At 40.0% G+C, this 13,923-nt stretch overlaps 3 protein-coding genes across 3 annotated transcripts in view; 1 reads left to right on the forward strand and 2 right to left on the reverse strand.

Moving 5' to 3' along the window:
* LOC309485761 (uncharacterized protein) overlaps positions 1-13,923 on the reverse strand; it is an 86,420-nt gene that overhangs the window by 40,371 nt on the left and 32,126 nt on the right. The window lies entirely within an intron of this gene.
* Positions 1,623-5,648, forward strand: LOC309492786 (uncharacterized protein). Its single transcript, XM_082161800.1, has 3 exons — positions 1,623-2,028; positions 2,948-3,508; positions 4,171-5,648. Exons 1-3 carry the CDS (start codon positions 1,711-1,713, stop codon positions 4,186-4,188), a joined length of 897 nt encoding a protein of 298 aa, XP_082017926.1. The 5' UTR covers positions 1,623-1,710; the 3' UTR covers positions 4,189-5,648.
* Positions 4,847-8,153, reverse strand: LOC309492785 (uncharacterized protein). Its single transcript, XM_082161799.1, has 2 exons — positions 7,972-8,153; positions 4,847-7,244 (listed from the first exon to the last, which is right to left on the reverse strand). The coding sequence occupies exons 1-2, from the start codon at positions 8,144-8,146 to the stop codon at positions 5,725-5,727; spliced, it is 1,695 nt and encodes a 564-aa protein (XP_082017925.1). The 5' UTR covers positions 8,147-8,153; the 3' UTR covers positions 4,847-5,724.

The raw sequence follows: 13,923 nt of genomic DNA on the forward strand, positions 1-13,923 counted from the left end.
TCTTCTCTTTTGTATCAGTCTCCGACCCACGTTCACGAGAGCACACATGGCACATGCATGACCTTGTAGTCACATGGACTATTTTAATGATGTCTTTCCTACATTTCTGGGCCTTCAAAGTGTTCATTAAATAGCTGTCAATGGAGCCCCCGCCCTGAGTTATCGGATTTCATCAAAAATATCTTAATTTGTGTTCCGAAGATGAACGAAGGTCGTACTGGTTTGGAATGACATAAGATTGAGTAATTAATGACAGAATTTTAATTTTTGAGTGAACTATCCCTTTAAGTAAATAAATGAGGGAGTAGGTTTGTTACCGTAGAGAAAACAACAAAATATCATCCTAACAGAAACGGGGGCCAAGACATGACAGTTTAGCTGTGTGTAAAAGGAATTGATTTTCCAGTTAGCCAGAGAGGATTGAATAATTAGATGATTGAGTGTGTGTCTGTAAACTATGGGTGTATTCTGTATGCTACTGGAAACATGCATGTGAATTTGCATGTGCCTCACAAATGCATAAATGGTACTGCATGTGCGCACAAATTTTATACAGGACTCTGATCATACAAAATCGGAAATACATCCTATAAAAGAAAACCAAACCACTTGCAATATTACCTCTTTGTAATATTGTTCCAGCTGTTCCAGGCAGGTCCAAGTAGTTCCAGGCATCTTTGACGCATTACAGTTCCATATCACGCCGCCAAACGATTTCAGTTATCTCAAAGGTCCTTAGGGCCTAGAACAGCAAAATACCCAAAACCCACAAAAAATGTATCAAGCAAATAAATATAACTAATAACAGGATAGAAATTAGATACCTTTTTCATGTTTTATCATCTATGGAACACATACTCTCTTTATCCCACTCTTTATCCCATACAAACGCACAAAGATATAGTGCAAGCACACACTCGCACTGTTGCACATAGACCGTAAACGGTAAATTTATTAATAAAATTGTTTTAAAATTAAAAATCGTACAAAATCGTACCATTTCTTAGTAATGTCGCTTTTCTTGAATCACTTCTCTGTTAGCTCTAATAACATTTTGAAATGAGGCTTGGTATCTGATAATAAGAAATGCCTTGAGGTGTGGTCACCGATGAGGAATAACTGATGACGAGCTGTTGAATTGCACTTCGAGTCGTGGCTGCCTGCATTACAACCTCGGATGTGCATTATTTTTTCAAATAATTCAGCAGCCCTTCATCAATTATTCCCAAACCTAGAGTTATAATCTGATAATAATAATAAAATTATTAAATAAAAATATAAAATATAATTATTAAAAATTATACTAAATATAATAATGGAAAACGTACCTCAGAAGTGCTGGTATTTCGAGGAGCAACGGATGGAATACTGTAGTAAGTTTTTTTTCATTCTCAAGTAAATCGCGTTTCTGTGTGAATGAATGAACGGCAGAGATGCGCTGTTTACCACAACTCGCTAAAAGACGGTTTAAATTTGAATTGCGTTTCTGTGTGTGAATGAATGATCTGCTTTTAGCAAACTATTTTGCTATTGATGAATATCAGTCACGTGACCTCTTACGTCATCCGCTCTTTTTCCTGTTGACTGCCGCCATTTCCTTTGTTGACTGCCGCCATAGTACCTACGAGCACTGTCCATAGCTAGCTAGCTTGCTACGATTTACAGCTTCGTACACTTCTTACACTTCGTTCATGCTTACGGATACAGGAAATGGCTACAAAAGACAACATTGCACACCTCGACTGCCATGAAAAGAAACGCTATTTACAAAAAATATCATCGTTAGGGTGTGATCCCTACGCGATACCTGATGTGTACTTCCAGCCTCTGTCCGCTGCTACCGAACTACCAATCCTGTCATTCAATGATATATATATATACCTTATACATAATCCGTCGCCATACACCGGTGAAAGCCTCAAAGCGTACAAGAGTACCGAGGCATATCGATACTTTGTTGCAGGGTGGGTCCTTGATTCGAAAATATGGCACCTTCACAAGAAGAAGATGTTTCTCGTGAAAGGAAAGGTAAGTGTTCTTTTAATCCAACTTTGTAAACAGCAGCTAGCCTGACAACTCAAGGCTAGGATAGACTAACTTTTAGCTGTTCTCTAGCATAGTATGTCAGCACAAGGGGTAGCTAAATCATCTGGTCATGGTTTCAAAACAAACTACAAGAACGTTGCACACTTTGCAACAACAACAACAAAAAAGACCTTAGAAATGCTCTTTTTCTAAATGAAAAGTGTCGTGTTTTCATGTTTTGGGGAGGAAATAACAGGTATGGTCTGTTTTAAAGGAATAGTTCACTTTAAAATTAAAATTCTGTCATCATATACTCACCCTCATGTTGTTTCAAAGCTGTATGAATTTCTTTCTTCTGCTGAACAGAAAGGAAGATATTTAGAAGAATATCAGTAACCAGACAGTTTCTGGTCCCATTGACTTCCATATACTATGCAGTGGTATATGGAACCCAAAAACTGTCTGGTTACTGATATTCTTCTAAATATCTTCCTTTCTGTTCAGCAGAAGAAAGAAATTCATACAGCTTTGAAACAACATGAGGGTGAGTATATGATGACAGAATTTTAATTTTAAAGTGAACTATTCCTTTAAGAGCACTGTCTCTCTCTTTTCTACTGTGTCAGCGAAGTCTTTACATAGATTATTTTGGACCTTTGTTGAAATTCAACTAGCACATAATATGTAGGTCTGGTATAATTTATTTAATAACCTAACAAATATACCTTTCAAAACTAACAGTCAATGACCATGATGGTTTTAATGAATCTGTTGGCTTTTTCAACATTCATTTAGTAGTATCTCATGATCTGGTGTCTCCACTCCCGTAGAAAAAAAAAATCAGTTGTAAAATGGTTTAAATACATTGATTGACAAATGAGTTGATTTTACTAGACTAATTGGTCTGCTGTCTTCTCTTAAGGTGAACCACTCTCAGGCCGTCAACATGACCCCCACACAACCATGGATCGTGGTCCATGATGATGGGACAATTTTAGTGGCCCACTGCACCTGCAAAGCAGGACTGGGCGAAGCATGCTCGCATGCTGCTGCTCTCATGTATGCTGTCTTAGCAGCGGTAAATCTAAAAGATGGACTGTCCAGTACAGAGATGCCCTGTGCATGGGTTCTTCCGAGCAAAACCGGCAAGGTGCAGTACGAGGAAATCAGCAACATCTCATTCATGAAGAAGACTGTAACATACTCGCCACTACCCAGCATTCCTGTCCCTACAGAAGAGGAGTATATGGAGTTCTACCAAAAGCTTTATGAATGTGATGTTCAGGAAGAAAGTACTAAGGGAACTGCTATCTTGTCTGTGATCGAGGGCCACTCTCACAGATACAAACCAAAGACCCTCCAACTGAATTTGCCAGAACCACTTTCTAAATTATATTCAAAGGCAAAGTTGCATGCTGATTTCGCGTCCTTACTAGTAGAGAGTGAAAGCATCTTTGACAATCTTCAGATAACAGAGCAAGAGGTATGTACTGACAAATTGTAAGTCTTGTACTGTAATTAATATTTTGTGAGTTTTATCGATCATTAACCAATATTTGTATTCAGTTTTAATGTTTACATTAATAGCTTTATTTTGTTGAAATAGCATTACATTTGTCAACTTTCAGTCATTAGCAGTAGAAGAGGCAACCAGAGCGCAGTCTGCCAGTAAGGTTTGGTTTGAGCAAAGAGCAGGCAGAGTAACAGCGTCAGTCTTCCACGAAGCAGGCAGGTCAGACAGTGCTGTATCCTTGTTAAAGAGGATTTGCTATCCCCGGTCCTGTCAGGTATCTACAGAGGCAATGAGGTAACGATAGAAATGTACTAGAAAGACTACATATCAAAGTATGCTGCCCAGGGCTGGTTTTCATTTCATTTGTCATAGACATATTTCAGAGAAACAATGATGTTCTTACTATCCCACTTAAAGGACTTAAATGATACAAGCTCAGAATATGATCCCAATCCTAAATATACAACTTTTCCATGGTTGTCAAAAGAGGCTGCCATTACATGAACATAATAGTGTGTGCACTCCATAGAGAATAATTAATACATTATTCTGGATTTGCAGTGGTATAATGTAGTGTGCTAATGAAGTATGTGGAGTCTGTCTAAACAATACCTTATTCTCTATTTTTCTAGATGGGGAAATGTGAGTGAGACAACAGCAAGGACACAGTACATCACAGCATTGCAAGATCATCACACCGATGTTCGAGTGCAGACAACAGGCCTAATCATCAACACATCACTGCCATGGATCGGTGCATCGCCGGATGGAATTATTACCTGTGCTTGCCACGGTAAAGGTGTGCTTGAGATAAAATGCCCTTTTACTCTTAAACACCAGTCAATCATCAACAGCTGTAATGCTGACACAAACTTCTGTCTAATGGCAAAGGACAATGTGATAGCGCTAAAGCCAAATCACAAATATATGGCACAAGTCCAACTACAGATGTGCATTGCTGAGGTCCAGTATGCTGACTTTGTAGTGTGGAGTCCCACTGAAATGTTTATTCAGCGCATTCAGTTTGTTGAAGAGTTCTTCAATGAGACATACCAAAGAGTAGAACAATTTATTAAAACTAGAATTTTGCCAGAACTTCTTGGGAAATATTACACAGTGCCACGTCCAGTGGTTTCCCCAACCTCAGAGCAACAGCCCCAGTCAGGGTGCTATTGTGGTGAACCAGCTGGAGATCCAGTGAATGTAGTAATCTGTACATCTAAACAGTGCAAAAGAGGGCACTTTCACAGGTCTTGCTTGCGGTTGACTAGAGTTCCAAAAGTGTGGAAATGTTATGAATGCAGGAAAATTCAGAAAAAATGAAGTTAGTTCAGATTCCCTGTAGTGTTGACCACACACACACACACACACACACACACACACACACACACACACACACACACACACACACACACACACACACACACACACACACACACACACACACACACACACACACACACACACACAGAGACAGACACACACACAGAGACAGACACACACAGACAGACAGACAGACACACACACACACACACAGAGAGACAGACACACACAGACACACACACACACACAGACACACAGACACACAGAGAGACAGACAGACACACACAGACACACACACACACACACACACATAGACATACAGACAGACACAGACACAGACACACACACACACACACACACACAGCCCAGTACGGTAGACTGTTACTCCTGGAGAATAAGGCTTTATGCTTCAGGTTCTATTAGTTGTATTAGTATTACTTACTTACTGTTTTATAATTTGCCATGGTATCATTATTGATGATTATTTATCAAAACTCTCATTGTGTAAATATTTTGTGAAAGCACTAATAGTGAACCCTTCAATATCGACATTGATGTTTGGTCAAAAATGTCATGTTTGATTTTCTCCATATCACCCAGCACATTGACTGTATCAAGTTCTCTGTGTCTGACAAATTGTAAATACTCCTTACATCTTGAAAATATATCTTATTTATTCAATTCAGTATCCTGCTAAATTAATTAATAAGCAGTGAGTTTTACTGGTCTTATTCTTGTTTTTAAGAAGTTGATAAATAAAATATTTGTACTGTATCAGCCATAAAAACTCTCCTGTGTGTCTTATTGTCACATAAAAAACATAATAGACTTTGATGTATGGTTTGACACAATTCATAATTTATTCACTCTGGTGGAACAACAGGGGGACAAAGGTTACAGAGGGCACAGCACACTTTCACCATCTTGTCCAGAGGTGTGAGTCCATCTGGGGTTGAGTAGCACAGTGTTATTGGTATAGTTCCTTGCAAAATGGTGTATTTATTTCGTACAAGGCCTATAACTCTCTCCACATGGATGCGCACTGCTGCCAGTCCCCGCGATGACTCAACTTCAGCTGGGTGAAGCTGCTGTTTTCCTTTTGTAAATGCTGGTATTTTGAGTCGAGCATTAACAAGACCCAAAGAGTCTGCCACATTAAACCCCCTGTCTGCAAGAACAACATCTCCTGGGGACAATAACTCAAGAAATCCACTGTGCTCAGTCACATGCTTGTCACTTGTCCTCCCGCCCCAACCTTTCGAAACAAAACTGATGACCCCTTGTGGAGTTATGGAGATGAGGTATTTCACTGTGTTATGATGCTTATACTGAGAATATGTTTGTGCTCTTGCTCTCATTTCCTTTGGTCTTTCGATAAATATTTCAAAGCAATCAATAATACTGGTACAATTTTCAAAGCCGTTTCTAAAACACATTGGGAGACTACAAAGGATCTGATCTCTGCTTGGCCACTTTATGATATTACACAGCCTGATATTCATTACATTCAGTGTGTTGTTGAAAACCCGACCAGCAGTTGACGTTGATACATGAAACACATGAGCTAAAAAGAAAAGTGGCAAGTTCATTCTCAGGCGCATTAATGTTAACAGAAACTGCTGAAAAGGGGACAAACTGGATTTCAACTTTAGGAATGATGAGATAAAAGAGAAAATAACAATTAGTTTTACATATGAAGGCAGGCCTGTTAATTTATGTACTTTATCATCTTTGTCCTTCAAACTTTCTTGGTTGAAAGACAATGAATTTACTTGACCTTTGAGCTTCCAAATTTCTGTCTGTAATCTTATGCACTCCTCTTTCAATTGTTTCTTTGTGGCTTCACAAAAGGCATTTCCACAGGAACGGTCCATAGCAAGGCCTACAGCACTGCTAGTCTCCAATCCAGGCTCCTCTCTGTCAATCTCCTGTCCATCTTCTTCTCCATCCAACTCATGTCCGTCTTCTCCCCCCAACCCCTCTTCATCTCCCCCCAACCCCTCTTCATCTCCCCCCAACCCCTCTTCATCTCCCCCCAACCCCTCTTCATCTCCCCTCAACCCCTCTTCATCTCCCCTCAACCCCTCTTCATCTCCCCTCAACCCCTCTTCATCTCCCCTGTCAATTTCCTGTCCATCTTCTTCGTCCAACTCATGTCCGTCTTCTCTGTCAAGCTCTTGCCTGTCATCTTTGTCCATCTCCACTACCTCTTCTTCTTTTCCAGTCTCTCGTTTGTCCAAATTACATGCTCTTTTTCTCTTCAGTTCCTGTGTTTGTTTGAATCGCGTCATTTGATTAATCCTCTTCCTCTTGTCAGGGGAGCTGAGGTATGGAAATATTGTAGGGACAAAGTCAGGGTTCAGAGGGTTCTGGCTCTTCGCACCTGGTGAGACAAAGATTTCATATCTCAAATGTCAACATTATCATTTATTTCAATCATCTGTTTTTAATATAATTCTACAATTTTAATCAACATTTCAGTTACTAACTACAACAGAACAAAAATTAACAGAAATTTGTGGTGGTTCTGCATTTTATTTGATAAATAACACAATGCTAAATCATAAAACAGATGTATGTACAATAACATTACGATGTCCAGCATCGTGAAATAGTACATTGATTGGGTTTAATTAGTCGTTTAATGATGTTGATCCGATTATTTTAAGTGCTTATTTAAATGGTCCAGGGGCAGAACTTTTGCCAAGCGTGTCAGAGTTTCTAGTTTCTAATCCGCACTCATATAGTTATTTATTTATTTTTTTCTCATCAAAACCGATTATTTTTATCAGTGTTTGTAACGTTATATCAGGGAGGGACACGTTTGTGTGCAGTAGCCTATGTTTTGTAATTTCACCGACGAATAGAGAGTCTCTCCACAACGGATTGAACCGCGCACATCCGAGTGAAGATTAAACGGTAAACTGACCATTTGACGCTAAACTCATGCTGTTAGACAAAAGATATATGAACCGTCCAATTCACACCGATTGCTTGATACTGTTTGGAAAGATTCGTAGGCTATGTTATTATCTTTAGGTTGGCGATTAGTGACAGCGAGCAGCTAGTGTTAACTCGTTAACAATATATTTAACGTTACATCCACTTACCACAGACAAAATGAGCACTGCACAGGCGAGTGTTGGCAGTTGGTGTCCAGTCTGCCCTCTTGACGGCTGCAAGCCACTGATGGCGTCTTTTTTCATCCTGCGGTAGCCTGTAAAATGATATTTTGAGGTCTCCTTTTCGGTTGTTGCACCCCACCGCACAACATATTGAAGGCATAGCTAGTTCCTTTGCTTTGCGACTAGATACTCAAGATGGCGGCAGACAAGTTTTAGAAGGGAGTGACGTCAGTGAGGAGACGTTGGTGACATCATCTGATATTCATCAATACTGAGTAAAAATCGACTGAAATATGTTGAAATAAAATGTATTTGTATAAGCAACTTATTAAACTGCAAATTAACATTTATATTCCTTATAATAAAAACGAAAGACCTATGTTACAGACAAATGAAAGACAACATTTCGTTGATTAGTTTTGGATAGATTACACATTTTTACTGTAAAATATCGTCCACCTCAAATGAGCTTTTGTTTGCCAATTTTTGCTAATATGTTAAATAGTATGTTTTGTCAATGTAGGCTATATTCGAAGTAATGAATCCTTAACTTTGAAATATGTATGATAAAATGTATACTTTAGTTTTTACAAAGAAAGATTACCCTTCAATTGTTGTTGTAATTGTAACCTTTTTAATTAAAAAAATATATTTACAAGGTAGATGTAAACAAATTTTAAAAGGTAAATATAAGCCTTTTCTTTAAATAATTTTTATTGTGTTTTATTATTGACAAATTTGGGGAGAGGATACATATTCCAAAACTGAAAATACAGTATGAGAATTAACTGCACAATTACTAGACATGTTTTCCTTGGATATTATACAATTTGCAAGCACAATTTGTGAAAAAAATAAAAAATAAATTTGACATGCTTCCAACTGTGAACCAATTTGGTAGAATATATATATATATTGCTCTTGCATTCTTTCTTGTGGCTATAGGTGACACACCTGAATGAATGGCTCATTAAGTATGCGGGCCCCATTGTCTCCTCAGGTTTGAACCACAACATATGCATGATGCTGTTGAATGGTTGACGCCCCTTGCGCATATTGCCTTTACAAACAAAAAGTGTTTTACAAGATTTAAATCAATGTATTGTGTTATGTGAATGATAAGGGCAGGATGATTTTCACATCATTTTGAAGAAAAAACTCTAGGCAACGACATCCATTAGTCAAAAGTCTTATTGTCACATATTTAGTATGTGTTTTGTGGCCTTATTTCAGAAACTTTAGTTTTTAGTTTTTTCAATAACCATGCATAAACATTATTCTCTCAAAAATACAAACATGTACATGCATGTTGCTCACATATTATGGTAGCCCTGTTTGTGCTAAATAGAGTGTAATTATACCTTTGCTATTAATATGTTTATAAGCAACTGAAAAAAGCACAAATGTCAGGGCATGTCAGAACATCTCAAGGACCCCAAAAACCCCTCAGACCCCAGAGGGTTAATATATAATAATAATCCATGCAGGGCCGGACTGGGACACAATTTCAGGCCGGGAAATCCCACACCCATCCAGGCCACCCCATGGACCCAAATAAAATTTAGAAACATGGACAACCCTATTTTTTCCTAAATTACATTTATTGGTCTAAATCCTTAGGCTGGGGCCGTGTAAAATAATTAAAGGCTTTCTCTTGAACAGTATCCTCACTTCCCTTTTCCTTCTCTTCATTTACCCTAATATCTCTATGTCTCTCACTTCCACCTGTATCATCAGCCTCATACACTAATTAAAGTGGAGTACTAGTGTTATATATATGTGTGTATGTGTGCATGTATAAAGTGTGCGTATTTTTCTTGTACCTGTCACTTCTTCACCTGTCACTTGTTCTGGCCTCATGTTACAAACAGAACTGTCCTCCACAGTAAAACAACCACCTTATTGTAATTTGTTTGCCAAGAATCTACATTTATGTTAGGAAAAAATCAGAGTATTATATTTATGACAAAATGTTGATTTCATCTTAAAATTACTTAAATATCCAACATTTAGCAACACTAGGCTATATTTAATACATATTATGTAAAAAAAAAAAACCAACGTATTTTGCTTCTACATGTCATCTCACTCCCTGGCTGAATGTGTGTGATCATTGCACCACAGCTAGTGCTAGGTTGACTGTCTCCACCTTCATTTGATTAAAAAAATAATAATAATAAACGGAAAAAAGTTTTAAACCTCACAAATGGGCAGATATAATTTTCTAAATTGTCTAATAAAATGTTATTGCATTATTTTTTGTTGATGTCTGCACTATCACTCCTGTCTCCCTGCTCCCAGTACCACATACATGTTAATATTTGTCCGCTAAATTACTAATGTAACTTTACACTAAATATTATTAATCTCCTTGAGCATACAGTATTTTGAGTGACTAATAGGGGTGCTACCGCTAACATTTGCTAGCATTTCAATACTAAGTTAACGAAGAAAAAAGTACAGTATTTACAGATGAAACTGACCTGCACTTGAAGCCCTGAACAGGTCATTCATTTTGCAACATTTTGCTGCTTGTTCTCTGAGTGCTTTCTTTTTTGTTGTCTTTTCCCTCTCTGCTCCACCTGGCTGTTTTCTCTCCATCATCGGGTGATGCTCGCATTTTCTGTTTAACCGTTTGGCTGATGCTTAAAGTGGAATCGTAGCCTTGCCAGTCAAGACTGACAGATTCATGATTTTATTTTATAATAATAATTTTATTGAATGACAAATTCGAAAATGATCACTGGACACTGGTAAAGGTAGTAGTATATATTTTTTTTATAATAATAGATTTAAAAAAAAAAAAAAAAAAAAACGCTGGCTGGCAGCAGGCCAAATTAGTCGGCAGGCCACCGGGAATTCTCCCGGTGCTCCCGATGGCCAGTCCGGGCCTGAATCCATGATCCTTGATTTGTTTCTTTTTATTGTATAAAAAAAAAAAAAAAAAAGGATGCTCAAAAGGAAAGCACTTGCATCACCTTCCAAAAGAGCCAAAATTATTACCATGTGTGCCTTCCTGCGAATCCCGCGTTCTCATTTAAAAAAAAAAAAAAAAAACGAGTCGCCCCTCACTCGCCATTTGAGCACTATCACTGCTTTTCAAGAGATTTAAACTCTATCATAGTAAGATACATTACATTTATATTAATCAAGTTTTACTGTTGCTTTTATATATATATATATATATATATATATATATATATATATATATATATATAAATCTGAATATATCCAATATAATTGGATAATTTTGAAAGATTTTGGAATTCAGCAATGGCAGACTTTCCATTCAAGAATTCACAAACTTGAAAAAAGCCAGCCGAACAGCTATATAAAGAATGAAAATGATAATTTTGGCAGTTAACTAGCCAGTTTTGTATTTCTCTCTTATCTGACACACTAAATTGAGTTCATGGAGCTCTCTTACAAGCTGATGATCTGAATCAGGTGTGTTAAATAGGGGAGACGTACAAAATGTGCAGAGTGGTGCATCACCAGGATTAGAACCATTGAAATACTTCATGCTGTTTGCACATTTGACCAGCTGAATATCACTAATTCTGTCTTTTCATTTTTTTACTCTTTGGCTGCATTCAAAACTGCATACTCACTGAGTAGGTCCTTATTTTCAATTTCAAGTACTTAGCGAACACTAAAAGAGTATGTTCTATATTGTCTCGGTTCATGGATTTATTGACTCGCCCTCGCTATGTGTGTGTTGTGTGAGTGGGCGCGGCTCATCAGCACGGCTTATCATTACGGCTGATGGGCTGATCAGTGCCAACTGTCTTGAATGAGGATGTCCTATATATTGTTTGTTACCTCGTCCTGTCTTTGTCAGATGGTTGTTGAGGCTCACCAGGGATCTACTCACTGTGTTTCTCCTGCATTCCAGTCCTGTTTCCATGCAGTGGATTTCCTGTGGTTTCCCGGAGGAATTACTACCTGTTCCTGCATCTACATCTGCCCATTGCATCCCTGCGTTACCGAGCCTGAGTCTTCCTCTGCCTGCTTCAATTCTATTATCTACTACAATTGTGTTAATAAATTCTACTGTTCACTCGCAACTGAATCCTTTTGACTGTTTCCTTCAGAGTTATGACAGAACCATCTGACCAAGTGATGGATTCAGCGAGTGCCCCAGGATTAGAGGAGATGTTCACCAGCAAGAGCGCCCATATGGATCGGCAGGACGAATTGAATTGACCAGTTGCCTCTGGTCGAGCGATACAGGCTCTGGTAACGCAGGTGTCCGAGCTCACCACTCAACTACAAAGACTGAGAGCTCCCACTGCGCCAACGCCGCCGCCCGTTCCCCCGGATTCTTCCAACATCAACCGTCCAGAGCCGCGCATCCCTACACCAGAGATGTATTCCGGCGAACCTAATCTCTGCAGATCCTTCCTGACAAAGTGTTCCATTTTCTTCTCTCTCCAGCCAGTGACGTTCGCTTCTGAGAAATCTAAAGTGGCACTAGTTATGACTTTGCTCTCCGGGCGCGCGGCTCTGTGGGGAACGGCGGTGTGGGAGAACCAACACTCTTGCTGTTCCTCGTTCCATGCACTCGGGGAGGAGATGAGGCGGGTGTTCGACCGCGCGGTCGCTGGCCGCGAAGCGGCTCGTGAACTCGCTGACCTTCGGCAGAACAACAAGACCGTCTCCGATTACTCCATTGAGGTCCGGACGTTAGCGGCCAAGTGCAGATGGAACGAGGAGGCGCAGTGGGACATGTTCCTGCATGGGTTGGCTGACCGTGAAGCGGCTCGTGAACTCGCCGACCTTCGGCAGAACAACAAGACCGTCTCCGATTACTCCATTGAGTTCCGGACGTTAGCGGCCAAGTGCAGATGGAACGAGGAGGCGCAGTGGGACATGTTCCTGCATGGGTTGGCTGACCGTGTTCAAAGGGAAGACCAATCCTACAACTGCCAAGCGCTGGTGGATTCAGGGGCAGAGGGAAGCTTGATGGACTTTTCGTTGGCCCAGAGACTTCACATTCCTGTCACAGCTTGGCGCTTTGGAACACGCCAGCTCCGTCAACGCACTCAATGGGCAAGAACTCCCGGGTATCACTCACTCCACTGGTCTCATCACTCTCACTACTTCCGGTAACCACACTGAAAAGACTTTGTTCCTCCTCACTGAGTCACCTCTGGTTCCCGTTGTCCCGGGGCACCCGTGGTTGGTGAAACACGGACCCAGGATAGAGTGGGGTCAGAACTCTGTTTCCACCTGGAGTGTTCAATGTTATGCCTCATGTCTCTCGTCGGCTTGTTCGTCTGTCTCTCGTTCTGTGTTGCAGGAGGAACCAGTGAATCTGTCAAACGTTCCACCGGAGTATCTCGACCTGAAGGAAGTGTTCAGTAAGTCCCGGGCTGCTTCTCTTCCTCCGCATCATCCCTATGACTGTGCAATAGATTTACTGCCAGGTACCTCTCCGCCTAAGGGCAAGTTATATTCGTTTTCTATTCCTGAAAGGGAGGTCATGGAGAAATATATTTCTGATTCTTTGGCAACCGGGATCATTCGTCCTTCGCAGGCGTGGGGTTCTTTTTCGTGGGATGGCTCCCTGCGGCCCTGCATTGACTACCGAGGGCTGAACAACATTACGGTAAAGAATACCTATCCTTTGCCACTAATGTCTTCAGCCTTCGAGCGGTTGCAGGGAGCGTCTCTTTTCACGAAACTGGACCTGCGCAACGCTTATCATTTGGTCCACATAAGAAGGGGGGATGAGTGGAAAACGGCGTTTAATACCCCCAGGGGACACTTTGAATACTTGGTTATGCCGTTTTGCCTGTCCAACTCCCCCGCCGTTTTCCAAGCACTCGTCAATGATGTGTTGAGAGACATGGTCGACCAGTTCATATATGTTTACCTGGTTAACATATTGATATTTTCTTCGTCTCTCCAGGAACACGTTCAACATGTCAGACG

This window comes from Leuciscus leuciscus (assembly GCF_965113295.1).
Source record: "Leuciscus leuciscus genome assembly, chromosome: 2".
NCBI classification, from domain to species: Eukaryota; Metazoa; Chordata; class Actinopteri; order Cypriniformes; family Leuciscidae; genus Leuciscus; species Leuciscus leuciscus.